Source organism: Sander vitreus, chromosome 11 (assembly GCF_031162955.1).
Source record: "Sander vitreus isolate 19-12246 chromosome 11, sanVit1, whole genome shotgun sequence".
In the NCBI taxonomy this organism is placed as follows: domain Eukaryota; kingdom Metazoa; phylum Chordata; class Actinopteri; order Perciformes; family Percidae; genus Sander; species Sander vitreus.
Window position 1 is genome coordinate 26,672,903 of NC_135865.1, and position 17,890 is coordinate 26,690,792.

The 17,890-nt window shown below is 41.3% G+C and overlaps 2 protein-coding genes across 2 annotated transcripts; one reads left to right on the forward strand and one right to left on the reverse strand.

Moving 5' to 3' along the window:
• Positions 1 to 764: 764 nt before the first annotated feature.
• Positions 765 to 1,993, reverse strand: LOC144525861 (trace amine-associated receptor 13c-like). Its single transcript, XM_078262925.1, has 2 exons — positions 1,764 to 1,993; positions 765 to 1,581 (listed from the first exon to the last, which is right to left on the reverse strand). Exons 1-2 carry the CDS (start codon positions 1,934 to 1,936, stop codon positions 765 to 767), a joined length of 990 nt encoding a protein of 329 aa, XP_078119051.1. The 5' UTR covers positions 1,937 to 1,993.
• A 5,786-nt stretch (positions 1,994 to 7,779) lies between these two features.
• LOC144525862 (trace amine-associated receptor 13c-like) lies at positions 7,780 to 9,022 on the forward strand. The gene is made up of 2 exons (XM_078262927.1): positions 7,780 to 7,958; positions 8,209 to 9,022. The coding sequence occupies exons 1-2, from the start codon at positions 7,780 to 7,782 to the stop codon at positions 9,020 to 9,022; spliced, it is 993 nt and encodes a 330-aa protein (XP_078119053.1).
• Positions 9,023 to 17,890: the final 8,868 nt, after the last annotated feature.

A 17,890-nucleotide genomic window follows, 5' to 3' on the forward strand; every position in this document is an offset into this window, starting at 1 on the left:
GGTTGCTGCACACCTGCCTAAAAATGCCCCAAAAGAAAGCAGCAACAAAGAACAGTAATCATGTCACAGTTTGTCAGGAAAGGTTTGGACACAAATGCAGTTAAGAGGTAATTTAATAACAAAAAAAGAGTCTTACACAAAGGCCTCAGGAAGATAGCCAGGCAGCAACAAACAGAATCCACAACAGGAAAGATCAGCACAGTATACAAAAACAGAATCCACAACAGCACAGCACCAGCATCCGCATCCGCATCCGCATCCGCATCCGCATCCGCATCCGCATCCGCATCTGCATCCAACAGCAACATAATGCTCCCACACAAGACAAAGACCACACAGAGACTAAATACACAGGTTAACAAGGACTAACAAGAAACAGGTGACAGCTTCAAAATACAACTAGAAGTTGTGACTTTAACCCCACAGTTACTTATCAAAACAACTGTGCTTGAGTACAGAGCCAGCACACCCACAATGTGTCACAATCCTGATACAGACTGCACAGCAAAACTAGAGATGGTAAATTACACAAAAAAGAACAAACCCTAAGTAGCTTACATTAGTAGTATTCTCAAAGATATTACACTTTTACATCCCCAATGCATAAACCCATTATCTGCATGTAAGAGTGACAACAATGTGCAAAATTGTTCATTCAGAGGCTACACTTTACCCTGAATCTGTTATTCAATTACACAGCAACATGACCAAGTACATTTTTCTGTTAATGCTAAGGGATAATAATGGAACCATGCAGAGGCTCTCTACAGCATGTTGACCTCACATGAATTAGGTTGGAGTATCTTGAGTGTAAGAATGACATTAATAGATTTTCTAAACCAGGGATAGAAAAAGGCATAGATCACAGGGTTGAGACAGGAGTTAAAATAGAACAAACATATTACAGATGCAGCAGATGAAGCATTAAGCAAGTTATCTTGGCCTGTAAGGGTGACACAATAATATGGGCAGAGACATATCAGAAACATAACTACAACAACACCGAGAGTCCTGGCTGCTTTAATTTCAGATTTCTTAACAGTTACTTTCACTGAAAACTGAAGTGTGACAGCTGCAATATGAGACCGCATGGCACGAGCCTGAGACACAGCCACTACAAATACTCTCATATAGAGAACAACAATAACAGTAACAGGAGCAATAAATGAAAAAATAACATCTGTTATTCCAGCAATGTAGGTGACAAAATTGTTACACTCTCCAAAGCAGGAATTATACCTGCCTGGTTGTTTTAGGGTATCTTTTAGAACCAGACTTTGAAAGATTAAAGAACATATCCAACACAGAGAAAGACAGACTTGAACTCTTTTTTCTGTGACTTTGGTGGAGTAATGCAGAGGATCACAAATAGCCACATAGCGGTCAACAGATATGAGCACCATGGTTCCTACTGAGGCAGAGGTGATAGTGTATGATACACACTGATACACAACACACATAATGTCACCAAGGAACCAGCAGCCGTCTATGAGCATAATTTGAAAGACCATGAGGAGGCCCACAAAGAAATCTGAGACAGCCAGAGAGAGGAGGAGGAGGTTGGAGGGGGTTTGAAGCTGCCTGGAGAAAAAGTCCAACGGTATATTTATCATTACTCATAGAATCAATTATCATGCAGATACAAGCAGATAGAACAAAGACTAGAATGCAAAAAAACATTGTTAGGAAAATATTTCGCCACAGTTTGAGATCAAGCAATTATTGTTATTATTGTCTATTTAATGAGTTAAATATTTGGTTACCTGAAGTGGGAGATAGAGATGATGACCAGCAGGTTAAGAGTCACAGTGAGCAGAGAGATGGAAGACAGCAGAATGTAAATCAGCATGGACTCAAAGTGAGGACGCATTGGCTTCCTGCAGGAGGTGTTGAAGAGTTGTGGGAAGCAGAGTTCTGTTCCCTCCAAGGTCTCCATCACTAGAGAGAGGAGACGCTGCTGAACTCTCGCAGCTTTCTGACTAAAGCTTTATGTCATACAACTGGCCACTCTCCATTGACGAGTGTTAACTTCCTTGAAGGCGGGTACTCTGTTGAAGTTTAAAACTATTGGATCTGCTCAGAGCCACTCTGGATCTGCTATAACCAATCGCTAACGTTTGGTCGTGACATCGGGTTAGCATCGCTAGCGTTCGCCTTAGCCAACTCCTTCACCACTAAGGGGAGCAAGCTGGAAAATCTAACTTTTTCCGAACCCCGTGGGGAGGAGGGCCACAACATCATGGCCACCAACCAAACTCAGCAAAGACTGTTCTTGCTCGGGCTTTAACTTCTGGATATTCGGCAGCGTTGCCACAATGGACCGAATGGCTTCGCTCGCATCTTTCTCCGCCGCCATTACGGAACTACAACTCAAGCTAGCGCACAACCTCAACGTCATCTTTCTCAGTTCTGTTCGCAGATTGGACCGGTAAAGATTTGGCCGGAGAAAACCCGCGAATATACTGCAAACCCAGACAATGTACTGAAGAAAAATGAAAATTTAGCAGAAGTACGTAGGAGGGCAGAGCCAGGCTAGCCCACACCTCCTTCCTCCTCACCGCTATTGCTGTTTTTCTCTCCCTGGAGATTTACATACTGTTTTCTGTGCTCATCTTCCTCAATCACAATCTTCGACCGTTTCTTCCCTCAGTGTCTTCCATCTTCTATCCTCCATTTTATCTTTCTCCTTTTTCCTTTCAATCCTCTCTGCACTTCATTTTCTTAATAGTTAAAATAAAAAGCAAACAAGTTTGCACCAAAGGGCTTCACAAAGACAGATATATGTATAAAAGCATAACACATATATGTGCATATGCAAGATGTTTGTGGACATGAAATGAGATTTAAATGGGAACATGTTTAACCCTCCTAACACCAAAACCCTGCCGGGCAGGTTTGAAAAAGCATGTTTTGTTTAAAAGATCACCAAAGAAAAACCACTAAGCTGAAAAAACAAAGTGTTCGTCGGATTCTCAAAATTCCCTGAATGCCTCGCCACAACTGTTTATTTTGACCTAAAGGTTAGAGAAGCGAGCTTGTGACCGGTTCAATCCCCAGATGGACAGGATCAAATCTGGGTGGGGAAAAGTGAAGGACCATTACCACCACTGAGGTGCCCTTGACCCCAACCTCTCCAGAGGAGCTGCTCAGTGGCCAGAAGATCAGACTGTGGTTGTACTGGGCAGCCTCCAGGTATGAATCTGTAACTGTGTGAAAGGGATCACGGCATTCCTGCAATAGAAAGGCTTCCTCTCAGTGCACCTGTGTTTTTTTTTAAATCGATAGATTGTCTAAGATTCAATTATTCTGCGAAGAATTGCTGCATATAATCTTAATAAACCTGAATTCAAAACTTTGCTTTGCTTACTACGTATGCCACCTGGGGTTGTTATAAAGTTCAACCGTGACCACACACTTTTTGAACGGCTCTGGTTCTGGAAGTGAATTTTTATATTTGAGTAATGAATTTCTGTAGAAAAAGATGTTTGTAGAATTTTAAAGTATATTACATCTTATTGAGTGATATCAAATAATCAAAACAAATCTGCATTCTACAATATGCTCTTCTATAACACACACACACACACACACACACACACACACACACACACACACACACACACACACACGCAAACACACACGCACACCAAGCCCATGAGACTGGATTTGAGTGAAGCACTCAACACAACAAACATCCACATAGAGATAATGCTCTCTTATGAATTGCTCTCGTTAAAGATTCACACCTTGTTGTATTCATGTCAGATGTTTGCAAACTCTAATCTCAGAGGGATCATTCCAATAAGAGGTGTTAGAAATTCACCCATGTTCCAAGGTAAACATATGATGTAAAATCCACACATCAACACATGACGCAAAGTCTGCGGAGAGAGAAAAAAGGTAACTTAGCAACACATGATGCAACCCCGTCTGACAAGACCAACAATTAAACAGTAATCAGTAAATTAAAGGTTTTTCATGTAGTTACAATTCATGTAAGTCTAAACTCAGATTTCATGGCATTGTTGGTGTTTAGAACTTGTAAGTGGAACTGCTTTGATTGATGGGTACATGCATAATAATGTATTTCTAATATTGCAAAATCCTTCAACAAGTCACAGAAAATTCCCCATACCCATATGTCCTGCAGATGAATGCTCTGCATACCAATGTCTGTCATTCTTGCTGCCTTTTCCTTTAGCAGCTCTGAGAGTGACACACAATCAAAAGTTGTCCCAATAGTATATAATAACAAGAGAACTAGAAATATGTGAACAAAAATGCTGACGGAATGGACATTTATTGAATGTGCGTAGTAATGAGAGATAAATAAATGCAGCAACAAATCCATAAAAAGAAGCTCCTTTGCTATGATGCAGTTTTGTAACAACTGTCTCCTAAAAAGTTACGTTCCCATACAACTAAACTGCATTCTCAATTACGTTTGAGGGAAACATATTTTCTCCCGGATTACACGCCCTCATTCCAGCGACAGGCATACGTTGTGACAACCCGTTCTCACTCCGAACTCGTAAAATACATATGTTTGGGCAATGGCTGTCAGCGTCAGAAGCGACGCAAAAAGCGACCCTTCAGCGTGTTTGTAGAACGCACCGGGGAGAGCAGCAGCTACACAGGGTTTGAAGATGACGTAGCATTAAGAGCGACTATGGTAGCGAGTAGTATGAAAAGCTGAAACTCCGCATAGGGACGTTGGTCGGGGTGGTGGATGGGTCAAACACAGGACTTTCACCCAGGAGACCGGGGATCGTGTCCCGCGTGTCACGTTTCCTAAACCCAACCGTCCCGTTCTTCCCGCGTGTCATGGAAACGTAAGCCCACCCACGACCTTTTCCTTAACCTAACTGCGTCAAAAGTGACGCCAATAGTCCCGACCAAGCGCGTTTAGATGAAGCGTGTTTAGATATGACGCTAAAGGAGACTTTTAGCATCAAAAACAACGCCAAAAGCACCTGACCAAGCGTCCGCATTTTACGCGATGGGAGTGAGAATGTGTTGGTTGTGAAACAGTCGCAATTTTAAACACGTGGTTAACTTGTCAATTTAAACAAAACTACTAGGGTTAGGGTTATTAACTACTAAATCCACGTAACAGCGTCTTTTGTCAGACAGATGTAATCGTTTACATACTTATCCCTGCAATGTTGCAACTTTATAGTTGAATAGCCTATCAATCCCTGCTCTCATTCACAAATGACCCAATGCAGGAAATATTCATTTTATATTACTTATATTCATTAACATTTCAGGCAACCGGCTCCAGGTGTAAAAAGTATAATGCGAGTCGTAGCAAAACTGAATTGAATCCCCTCAAAAGCTATACAGTTAAGGACACCTCCCTGCAGGGTCAGCGGGATTGCAATTCTTATGGGAACCAAGGGCGGGGCTAGGAGGGGGGCATGGGGTGGCACCATGCAATGCAATCTGCTGCCATCCTTTAACCCTAACCCTAACCTCCCTAACCCAATCCATTGGGCTAGAGTGCTGTCAGTCTGACAATTGTGATTTCCATTGGATCAGAGTCTGTCACTTGATCAGAGTCTGTCACTGTTCTGCCCATCTTCCCAGACCCTGTTACATAAACAATTAACGTTTCCATGACCAACACAAAGAAAGCGGAAGGAAACAGAAAATACATGCATCCAACGGAATTTCCTGCAGCACCGGAGCAATCTCGGAAGTGAAACGTCAAGGATATAGACTAGTCAGTTAATGACATCTCATTGCCAGCAGAGGTGTGAAGACAAACCCATCAACATTTTATGAAATCATTACTGAACAGTAATGTTTTTTTCAGTTGATATTGTGTATGACAGTGCAATAATTGAATCAATTGGAATTGTTTTGATTTTTAAAAATAAAAAGGGATTCAATTAGCATGTGTAATGTGAGAGGGGTCACTGCCAGTCACAAATCCACAGAGAATTATCTACCGACTGTGCAGCTCCTCTCAGCTCTACAGACTGTTTTTAACTCACAGTTTTTTTTGGTTTTAAGGCCCAAACCTTTACTGTCTTTTTCACTCTCACAGTGTTATCAGTCACTCTCATAGCTCTAATAATAGTAATAATAATAATTCCATACCTTTGCATAGCGCTTCATCATAGACACTCAAAGCGCTTTAGGGGAGACTACTCTCTACCACCACCAATGTGTGGCACCCACCTTGCATACATCACCACACATCAGAGTCCATTTCAGGACTCTAAAACTCACACCAAAGAGTTTGGTGCAGCTCAGCAGCAAATAGACAGTTAGAGACCAGCTGGTGAATAACGTGGAGGACTTAGCAGGTAAAGAGGGTTAGGGGTAATTGCTGGCGGATTGCACCAGAATGTACGAAAGTGGTCATAGTAATTGAGCAAAGCAGAAAATAAGGTCACAAAGTATAACAGCATCAAAGTCCGTGTGCGAAGGCAGGTTTGGGGTGGTGGATCCATCAAACAAAACACAAGACTTTCTCCTAGGAGACCGGGGATCGTGTCCTGTTTGAAAATAAAAGTGGTGGGTTGTATTTTCTTTCCCAGATAGGGCGTTAATTTATGAAATGCTCCTATGGGTCGTATTATAAGGTAGGAATAAAAAACCTATAATGTCATATGGTTAGTTAAGACGTTATAAACCCTTTATAATCCTACTGGTTCTGGTTCTGGTTCTGGTGGTGAACATCCAATGGTGTGCTTTCAGTGTTATTTTTTAACAACAAGACTGCGCCAGTCAAATTCAGTAAGACTGCAGTGGAGAGGACAGAGGGGAAGTGGGAAGGCCTGAGGCTTGCTGACTGTTGGGCTATGCTAGCAGGCCAAGATCAGAATAGTTAGAAGTTGGCAGGGAATAAAGCAGAGGGCTCGCGACTTTAAACCAGTAAACGGTTGTTGATGTCCTGGGAGTACTACTTAAGGGGACTAGTGTTTTAACCCAAACCACAATCTTTAAAAAAAATCTTAACCAGTCGTTTGGGTGTCTAAACTTAACTGTTGTCGCAGGATGATGCTCACCTTTTTGTCATCTATACTTATCCAACTCCCCTCAAATCTAACTGTCACGTGACATGGTCGGCAGTCGATGGTAGCCGTATTTACGTAAGATATCATATGAACGCATTCATGAGAATGCTTTGCATCAGATTACACACCCTGTTCCTCTTAAAAATGGAACGGGGAATGTAATCAGTTGTGACTTTTTCGGTTCCAGTTGCAAATTGAACCCACCTCTTTCACTTCGGCCAGAGTTGAAACTAATTGAACTTTGTCACCTGTGATCTGGGATCTCCAGGATGATGGAATTTTCCCTTTCATCAGGGAAATTTTGATTGTTTGTGTCTTTGTTTATCACTGCATGGCATAGGTTGAACGCTAGGAAGCGTTTGAAGACTTAAGGGTTCGGTAAACTTGAAACAAACTGAATTATCTGACTACGTCCAACTGACTAAAGATAAAAGTGTAAATACCTGCTCCAGGCTGTTGCATGTGTTCAGCGTGTTCGAGCTCTGAAATGGGGGGATAACAGAAGATTGACAGAAAGGGAGAACACCAGAGGAGTGAGAAGTACAATTTATTGAAAGGTTTGTTGAAACAGAGAAAAAGTGTAGCTCAATGACGTTGTGATGTGTAAAGCAAGGAAGGAAGGAAGGAAGGACATTAGTGACCAACAGAGACTGAGAGGGAGAAAGTGAGGGGTGGTGACAACAGTAGAAAGAGATAAATCAGTTGTACGACAGAGTTCGAAGCAGAGAGCTGAGGCTTCTCTCTCCTCCCAATGATGATGGAGACACAGGACGGAGTAGAGCTCTGCTTTCCACAACTCTTCAACACATCCTGCAGGAAGCTGACATCTCCTTTGTTTGAAGTGTTGCTCATTCACATTTTGCTTTCCTCCATCTGTCTGCTCACTGTAGCTCTCAACCTGCTCGTCATTATCTCAGTCTCCCACTTCAGGCAAAGATTAATGTCTCAACAATTGAAGTTTTAGATATATGAATACTTTGTGTCAGTTTCAGGGTCCTGGTATTGTGCATGCTGGCTTGATGTCTGTGTCAGGGCTTATTGGGACACTTGAGGGAGCCATTGATAATGTTATTAGTATAATGATTGTTTCCATTGTTTCAGAAAGAACTAACATACAAAGTTTGTCTGTCATTTAGATGAGGACTTGTTGGTTTAATGCTGCTTTTCTCTTTTCCTCCAGGCAGCTCCACACACCCACCAACATCCTTCTCCTCTCTCTGGCTGTCGCAGACTTTCTCGTGGGCCTCCTGCTGATGCCCGCAGAAAGCATCCGAAATACAACCTGCTGGTTTCTCGGTGACATTGTGTGTTCTCTTTATAATTATCTTTCTGCCATCATGACCGTTGCCTCAGTAGGTAACATGGTGCTCATATCATTTGAGCGTTATGTGGCTATTTGTGACCCTTTGCATTACACCACCAGAATCACTGTGAAAAGAGTTAAATTCTGTGTTTATTTGTGTTGGCTCTATAGTGTTAGCTACAGCTTATTCTTTGTGAAGGATGACCTGCCACAACCAGGGATGTATAATTCCTGCTACGGAGAATGTGTGTTTAACATTGACAATATCGTAATAGATATAGACTTTGTTTTGAGCTTTATTGTTCCTTTTACTGTCATCGTAGCTCTCTATCTGAGAGTATTTGCCGTGGCTGTGTCTCAGGCTCGTGCCATGCGCTCTCACATTACAGCTGTCACACTCCAGCATTCAGTGACTCCAAAGGCAAAGAAATCAGAGCTGAAAGCAGCCAGGAATCTTGGTGTTCTTGTAGTTGTGTTCCTAATATGTTTAAGCCCATATTACTGTCTCTTGATTGTAGGTGACGACTGGGTCAGTGTCTCTTCATCCTTTGTAATATATATGTTATATTTGAACTCTTGTCTAAACCCTGTGATCTATGCCTTTTTGTACCCCTGGTTTAGAAAAGCAGTTAAATACATTGTTACTCTTCAGATACTGCAGCCTGGCTCCAGTGAGGCCAACATACTGTAGAGAGGCTGTAGAGGGACTGAGATCAGACGTGGGCTAAAGACAAAGGAATGAATGTGTTCATGCTGTTCAGTAAGTGAGTTATCAAATACAGAAGATATGCTTTCCCATCTTTAAGTCTAAATTGTATGAACAACGATTAAAAGGCCTGTGCTTCAGCTTTTGCTTGTGTATTTTTCCTCTCTGATGCTGATGCAAATTAAAAGAGTCATAAGCACCATCTACTGTTTCTATAAATCACAACATTTCAACCCAACATAACAAAAGAGCTACTGAAGCTTTGTATTCATGTCACCATGTTTGGTCAAAGCACAGAGAAAAAAATGCCCTTAAACAGCCACACTTTCCTGTCTAGTTTTAATCATTTAAGTTATTATATTTTATTATGTTATTATATTTTTTTTATTTATATTTGATTCACGTATAACATTTCTTGTTTCTGTGACACCAGTATATAAAACACTATGATGTTCTTTTGGAAAGAAGTTAAAGGACAGTATATTTGAAAAGACAAGATTATCTAGACTTTTTCCGATAATTGAAGTTATATTTCAAGAGAAAAATCTACACTGTAATCATAGGAAAATGAAAAGAAAAGTTTCAGTAAAATCTGATGGGTTGCTATTTAAAATCCTTTTTATAAATAAAGGATCAGATTTAATGTCATTCATTCTATTTTACACCGCATGGCGATTTGTTGTAAAGTAGCTTGAAATATGATAATAAACAAGACTTTCAAAATATCATTTTATTGATTTATTGATATTGGGGAGGTGAGGTAAAGTGATGGAGTGGAGCAGCGAAAGAATTGTAATTTTATTAATTGCCTGTAGAAATAAAAAACACCCAGGGACCTCTGCATCATCCAGATAGACAAAGACAAATTAGTTTACTATGTCTCTAAGGTTTGCAAACCTGCAGGGCTTGATCAGTGTAAGAGAGAGAACCAGATACTCTGTTAAAGCAGCAGCGCTTCTTTAAAAAAAATAAAAATAAAAAAACAACAGTGGTACAAGCTTTGCTGGCATGTATTGTGACGTCATCCAGAAAGGTTGTGTTTGGGGTCAGGAATGGAGGGATTAACTAGGGTTAGGGTTAAGCACGAAGCGATGATAAAAAAAAGTATTTTGATTGGCAGAGGTGAACATAGGATCCTCTGATACCTGCGAGATGACTGTTACAATAACTTTTAGGCATGTGTTGACCCACCGCTAAGGATTCAGATGATATTATCTAGTATTCCTTGCCTGGACACTAAACAAAACAAATGATGCTCATCCTTTCAGCCATCAATACGAGTTAAAACTCAACACAATGATGGGATGCATCATTTTGGGCCACTCAATCACTGTCCTCAACAACAACAACATAACTTATCATGTGAGTGTATGTATGTGTGTGTGACTATGCTAGATACATTCACAAACCAAGCCTGTAAATAAACTGGTCAAGGGGTAACTATGCAACATCTTATGCTGGCACGTAATGTGACGTCATACAGAAAGGTGTCCCGTCTGTGGTTGGGGTTAGGAATGGAGGGAATTCATTAAGGTCAGAGGAATAAACTAGTGTTAGGGTTAAGCATAAAAAGATAATGAAAAAGTTGTTGATTCACAGAAGTGAAAAATAGGATCCTCTGAAGCCTACGAGATGACTGTTTATACAACTTTGGGGCATGTGATGGGTTAACTAAAACCTGAGCGTTTTTTGCTCCTGTCACATTATTACTCACTGTGAGCTCATCTTTCACTCAATCTGCAAGTTTTGCATCTCAAATTAACAAGCACAACCATGGGCAGAAGTAAGAATAACTCCTAAATGTCTTTTGAGCAGTATATCAAAGTTATAAGGGCATAAACATAACAAAAAGGAAAAATATAAGTTACATTTAAAAAAAAATAATAGAAAAACAATTGAATCAGATAATAACCCAATCCACACATGTATATACAATACAGGAACAAAATAATTTTGGCTTTAAGTCATTTACACAAAGAATTTCTTACATTTTTACAAAGGTATCACCAGGGGTGGAATGTAACAGCTTTAGTTACTAGTTTTGCATTGAGTACTTCTAATACCTAAAGGTACAAAATGTAACATTTCTGCATTAAGATGTCTAAAAACAACCATACCTATGTTATATATTTTTATGAGTTGTGTTCTTACACTATCCCAAATGTTTCCACCAAATGTCAAACCCAGAGAAATCTGTTTTTTTTTTATTTTCAGACACGGGTCGTTTCCTTTAGTCGCCTGTCACTGGCGTCATATAACCTTTCACCCTCTAGTTACTCGTAACTTCTGTCAAAACACTGGCAACCAAGATGATACGTTCAGGAGTAATTGTAAATCATACAGTGTCACAGAAAAAAATACTTGTAACCGTAATACTGCTTTTTTTGCCACACAGTATCATTTTGTGATTAATTACATGCCACTTTTTAACACAGTAATACAACAGAGACCTTATTTATTGATACATATCAATATCGATCCAGCTTAACGTTACTACAATGTGCTGGTTGACAAGTAGCTAACGTTAATGCTAATGCTTGGTGGGTAACATTATGAGGTTACTAAACCTGTTTGAGTCATGACTCACTCAGATCTTTAACCCAAGTCTTTAAATTGACTCACGAATCACGAGTCTCTAGTATCATTAACTCGGAACAGTTCAGTCCTACTACAATTTAATCTAAAATGATAACAGCGCCACACACAAACCTCTTGCAACATTAGCTACTACTAGTCCTAGCCATCTTAGCTGCAAAAAGCTTTATAACTTACAATTTCGTAGGCAACAACAACTCCACAAGTCATCTCAAGCGACTGAGTGAGCAGAGAGACAGTCCGAGACAGGTTATCCGACCCGCAGACTCAGAGCCGGAAGCTCGCAGACCATGATTCACTAGAGAACTTGCGAGCCCTCGATGACTCGTGAGTTGTCGATGCTTGCGCAAGTCAGTCAGTCCCGCGAATCAGCTGGCTACGTTGTCATGAGTGGATCTGATTCAGACGAGCGAGTGAAGTCTCTCCTCGAGCTCAGAGTAAAGCAAATCAACAACAAAAGCCATTCTTTCACTTCTGAAATAACATACAACGTTCTGCACGTAGCCTAGCTAGCCTTACCGTAGGTTTGGTGTATAAATGTAGTATGTTAAAATGCAATTAGGTCGAGCACACAGTCGATTTAAAAAAATAATAATAATGTATTCGCTACGGGCATTTCTCCGTTCCTGTTTCTATGTCTACATTGAAAGCCTATATGTTGCTTAGGCTACACTAAGTTTAGACAATAAATAAACAGTCTGGCTCAAAAAAAATTTTTTCCCGTGACTAAATGGTTGACAGCACTGGGCTAACCCACGAATTAGTTCACTAGTAACGGGATGACAGATGATAACAGCCCCAGGACATATAGCTAGCTAGTTACCGTTGGCCCCCAGTCAGCTAGCTGCCAGCTACTTTCATAACAACAATCCACCCGGCCAGCACTTAACTCCAGTGCCTGGTGCTTACGACGCTAACGGTAGTTTAATGAAGCGTCAGGAAACAGATCAGACCCAGCACCCGAGTCACAACAGCATCCATCCATAACGTTAGCTATGTCTCCGTTAGCACTACCAGTGTCCGTGCCGAAAATCTCCTCCCTGCCGAATTTCTCCCCCCTTCGCATTTAGCTGTCTTTACGGTTAGCTAAATTAACCCGAAAAAAGGTGGGTTAAGCACCAAAACTAAAAGTTAAGATTATAGAAAAGTGAAGGGGGAGATCGTTCCAACGGGCAGCTTGAAAATGTTCTGCTGCTGCACAACAGCCATCGAACGTCCTCGCATTACCGGAGATTCCCCCGGCAATACCCACCCACACCTGTATCTCAGCCTCCTTGAGTAGCTAGCTAGCATTACAACAAACCCCGTCCAAACGGTGTTGAAACCATCCAAATTGTGACACTGACGTGAAATATTTTGTGTTTTAGCTGCTGGCTAATGTTAGCTTGCTAGCTCACTAGCTAACTGAAATCAAGAAAAATCGAATCAAGAAAAACGTAATCATGTTGGGTACAAGCGGCCGAAATGGGTTTCCTCAGGAGGGTAGCTGGCGTCTCCCTTAGAGATAGGGTGAGAAGCTCAGTTATCCGTGAGGAGCTCGGAGTAGAGCCGCTGCTCCTTTGCGTCGAAAGGAGCCAGTTGAGGTGGTTCGGGCATCTGGTAAGGATGCCCCCTGGGCGCCTCCCTAGGGAGGTGTTCCAGGCACGTCCAGCTGGGAGGAGGCCTCGGGGAGACCCAGGACTAGGTGGAGGGATTATATCTCTAACCTGGCCTGGGAACGCCTCGGGATCCCCCAGTCGGAGCTGGTTAATGTGGCCCGGGAAAGGGAAGTTTGGGGTCCCCTGCTGGAGCTGCTACCCCCGCGACCCGACCCCGGATAAGCGGATGAAGATGGATGGATGGATGGTAATCATGTTGGGTGAAATGCAGCTATTTTATTAGAATGACATGAATAAACATTACTAAATGTAACGTGAATAACCTTGAATGGGTAAACTAGTCCATGAACAGATGCATTCTAATCAGCGATGGTGTTTAACACTAAAAACTACAACTCCCATAACTCCACGCAACTTCCCAACATCATCAAAAGTCTGTGTTTACCATCCATTATTTTGGTTGAGAGACCCCTAGTGGCAGAAAGTTACATATTGTACATTTAAACTACATTTTCCTGATGATACTTATATACTTTTATTAAAGTAACATTTTCAATGCAGGACTTGTACTGTAACAGAGTACAAGCAGTGTAGTATTAGTACTTGCAGTGTAGTATTAGTACTTTTACTTATGTAAAGGATCTGAATACTTCTTCTACCACTGTTCACCACTAGGCTGCGCTGTGTTTCGGGGCTGGTCTCAGTCAGTCTGGACAGGGCTCGACATTAAGGCTTGTCCGCTTGTCCGGGACAAGTGGATTTTTTTGTAGGGCAAGTGGAAGAGAAATTTACTTGCCCCACTGGACAAGTTGAAAACTCAAACAAAATAAAATGCCATGTTACTTCACGTTATGTGCCACTTATTACGTCTATGTTACCATTTTTAAACGATACATTTTTTCTTGAACATTTTTTATGAAAGCACGGCGAACTAGCCGGTATTAGTTAGCTAACGTTAGCTTGCTAACTCCAACTTAACGTTACCTCCTCGCCACATCGTTGACAGAAAACGAGAGACCTGGTGCTAATACGGCACCGGTGGCTTAACGACCGTTATCTACCGGATCGAATTGCAACGCGGATTTTCGGTGCCACTGAAATGCCTGTGCTTCTCTCTGATGCTCCGAAAACGGACGTTAGAGGCAACCTAAACATCGACGCATGTCATACTAGTTAACACTACACTTGGCAGCAGGTAACGTTAGCCTACCGTTAGCTAGCAGCTGGAGTAAACACGGTTAAAATGCTGACAGCTAAACAGTGTAAAAGTGTGTCTGTATTTCACTGTAGAGGAACGTATGACAGTGTCGGAAAAACAACATTGATGTTGCGTTCACTTGAAATCTTTCTTACAGGTTGAGTCGTTGTTGCCCATAACATGCTAGCATTCTGCTAATGAATGCTGATTGGTCAGTGAAGGACTGATTATGACCAGAGATCCCGTTTAATGGCATCCAAAGCGGAACCAGAATGTCAGAGTGAATATTTCGGCATGGTCTCTAAAACATTAGCAAACCTCTTTCTAGTACGTATATTGACAGGGAGAGCCTAACCTGTCAACTGTGTTGTTGTCGAGAGAAAAAAGGAAGTGGCTCAGAGCTTGCCGTAAAGCAGTATCTCTGGCCGTACGATGTGTATGACGTCATTGACATTTGAAAAGGCTTTTTAGAACAAAAAAGCGACTTTAAAAAAAATCTAACACCCAGCAGTGTGTATTTTCTTTGCCTCCCTTTTCGAATGTAACATTCAAATTACTATACAAAAAATGGCTCGTGTGCGCCCTATAGTGGAAGCAGAGTGGAACTGCAACCAGTTCAGAACCCGGAAGTATTGAGAGAGTGGAACTTCTTCCCTTCTTAGAAATTCTTTGGCGCTGTCAACATTACTGAACAGTGATGTTTTTTCAGTTGATATTGTGTCTGACATGAGTAAACAATTTAATCAATCGATTATCGATATATATTTTTTTTGACTTTTAATAAGAAAAAGGAATTCAATTAGCATGTGTAATGTGAGAGGGGTTGCTGCCAGTGCCAAATCCACAGAGAATTTTCTCCCGACTCTGCAGCTTTTTTTTGCAGGATTTGGAAATAGACTTGCCAGTCTTCTGCCGACTCTGCTAACCTCCTGCCGACTCAGCTGGCTCAACTTTTTAAAATTTAAACAGAGTAAAAGGTGAACAGAGGTTAGATCAAGCTAGCAAGACCATCTTTAGACCATCTTATGACTATGAGTCGCTTATCAGGATGGGGAAATCAACCTACCAGTCTCCTGCTGACATTTTTCAAATGTCCTCATATCTAACCCTAATGGAGGCTGTTTTAAACAGTCACAATTTGGTTAGGTTTAGGCACCAAATTACTTAGTTATGTTTAGAAAAAGATCTTGGTTTGTGTTGTTAGCTAACTTTACTTCTGTTCACACACTTGACACAGAAGGGGACATAGTTCCATAAAGTAAAAACAAAAATTCACACTTTATAATATGAAAACACGAGGGCAAATAGGAAAACACGTCTATGCAGTTGCTGTGCTTTTCTTTTTTCATTGTTTCATATTTGCAGCGCGTTTATTTGGTTGTGTTGTGTGTATTTGCAGTGCGTTTATGTATTTGGTTGTGTTGTGTGTATTTGCAGTGCGTTTATGTATTTGGTTGTGTTGTGTGTATTTGCAGCGCGTTTATGTATTTGGTTGTGTTGTGTTTATTTGCAGCGCGTTTGCTGAATGCTGTGCATGTGTTGTCAAATTAATGAAGTTGTTTTCTTAATTTGCTTGTGTTTTGTCTATTTGCCTGTGTTTTCTTAAGTTGCAGGGCGTTTGCCCCTGTGGCCCACTGTAGAAGAGGCTGGCCAAAACAAGCAGCCAAAAAAAAAGATTAGGTAATCAGATAATTTAGAGAAAGTAAAAAAAATACATTTTAACCCTATTTGGTCTGAGCTTTTGCCTGCGACAAGAGAAACACATACTTTATTTGTCTTATTTAATATCTCCTGATCAATATAGTGTAGAGACTTCTTTTTTTTGTCTAGAAGCAGAGAAATGTGCCATTTCAACAAGGTCCTCTGACAATTGTAGTTTAGTAATCCAGCCAGAAAGACAGGGACTTTTTGGAGACTTTGCACAATAATTCCAGAGCAATAAATTGAACTGCTATTTACTGTGTTTAGTCATCTTTTTCTACGATGTCTTCATGTTAGCCGGATGCCATCTTTGATAAGGGCACTTTGACGGACAGCTGGCTTGACCAATGACATCAAGTCATTTTGGGGCATCGAGTTTACTCAACCAATAGAGAGACCTTACAGGATGGTCTTATTTACTAGGTCTGTGTATGTGTATTGGAAGGCAGAGGAGAGAAAGAAAAGAAATGCCAGAATGAAGCCTGGAAGTTGAAATGAGTGTAGTTTGGCCTACTGATGTCAAATAGCTGGAGCTCACACAAGAAATGATGTATATAACTTGATTGTGCATAATCGTTAATAACTTGATTTAAATGTGTATTCTTGACAAGTTCAAGAACGATACTCGTGCTTTTCCTGTGTTTCACCTTTCACCTGGTGGCCAAAAAAGTTAACTTCAGGCACTGCTTACAACCATATGGTATTAAAAAGAAAAACTGCATTAATTAATAGGGCAAAGTTAGGGTTGTAGAGCTGCCGGAGCGCACCAGAAGGTGCAGGAAGTAAGTTCACGTAGTATAAGAGAGCCAAATTCTGAAAAAGATGGCAGGTTGGGGTGGTAGATGGGTCAAACAAACGACTGTATCAAACACAGGACTTTCCCCTAGGAACCGGGGATCATGTCCTGTTTGCAAAAAAACTAGCTCTAGCTGGTAAGCTCAATTGGTAGAGCACGCGACCATAAAAAGAGGTTTATTCCTCAATGCAGAAGTCCGGGGTTCTAATTCAACCTGTAGTAAGTTTCCATGTCTTCCCCCTCTCTCTCCCCTTGCTGTCCTGGTGATTAAGGGCCAAGATGAATCTCTCTCCAAGATGAATATCTCGTTGTCCGTGGTGTTGTAGAGGAGACATAAACGATTTCTGGGGATGTTTTGGTAAACTTCCTGGATGCTCTCGCTGTTTCCCTCCTGCCCGGCTGTCCAAACGGCCCGTGTCTCGCGTGAAAATAGACCTGCGGCGTATCTTTATCGGAGCGGAGAGCCGATTCATGGGGACGCGCTGTGACGCAGCTGGTGGAATATCAAGCATTGACTTGAATGGCCGTGATTGCTTGTTTGGCTCGCGGCGCCTCTAGAATGCTGCGCAGACGCGCAGGGTGAAAAATACCGGTAACTTTCACTTGACTGGTCAGCAGTGGGCTGTCACCGTATGTAAGTTAGATATGATCGTGTTATGAGAAAGCTTTGCATCAGATTACACACATGAATACAAATGGAACAGGGTGTGTATCCTGTTGTGACCTTACATGTAAGGAAAGCTTACTCGTTTCCAGTTGCAATTTGACCTTCACTTCTGCCAGAGTTCAATCCAATTAAACTTTGTCACTCAAAACTGCGATCTTGGATCTCCAGGGTGCTGGAATTTTCCCTTTCATTGTGGAAAATTTGATTTTGTCTTTTTAATTACTGCATGGCAAAAGAATACGAGCAGCAGAGAAGGCAGAGGAGTACCTCTGGTTTCCAAATGTCTAAAAGACAACAC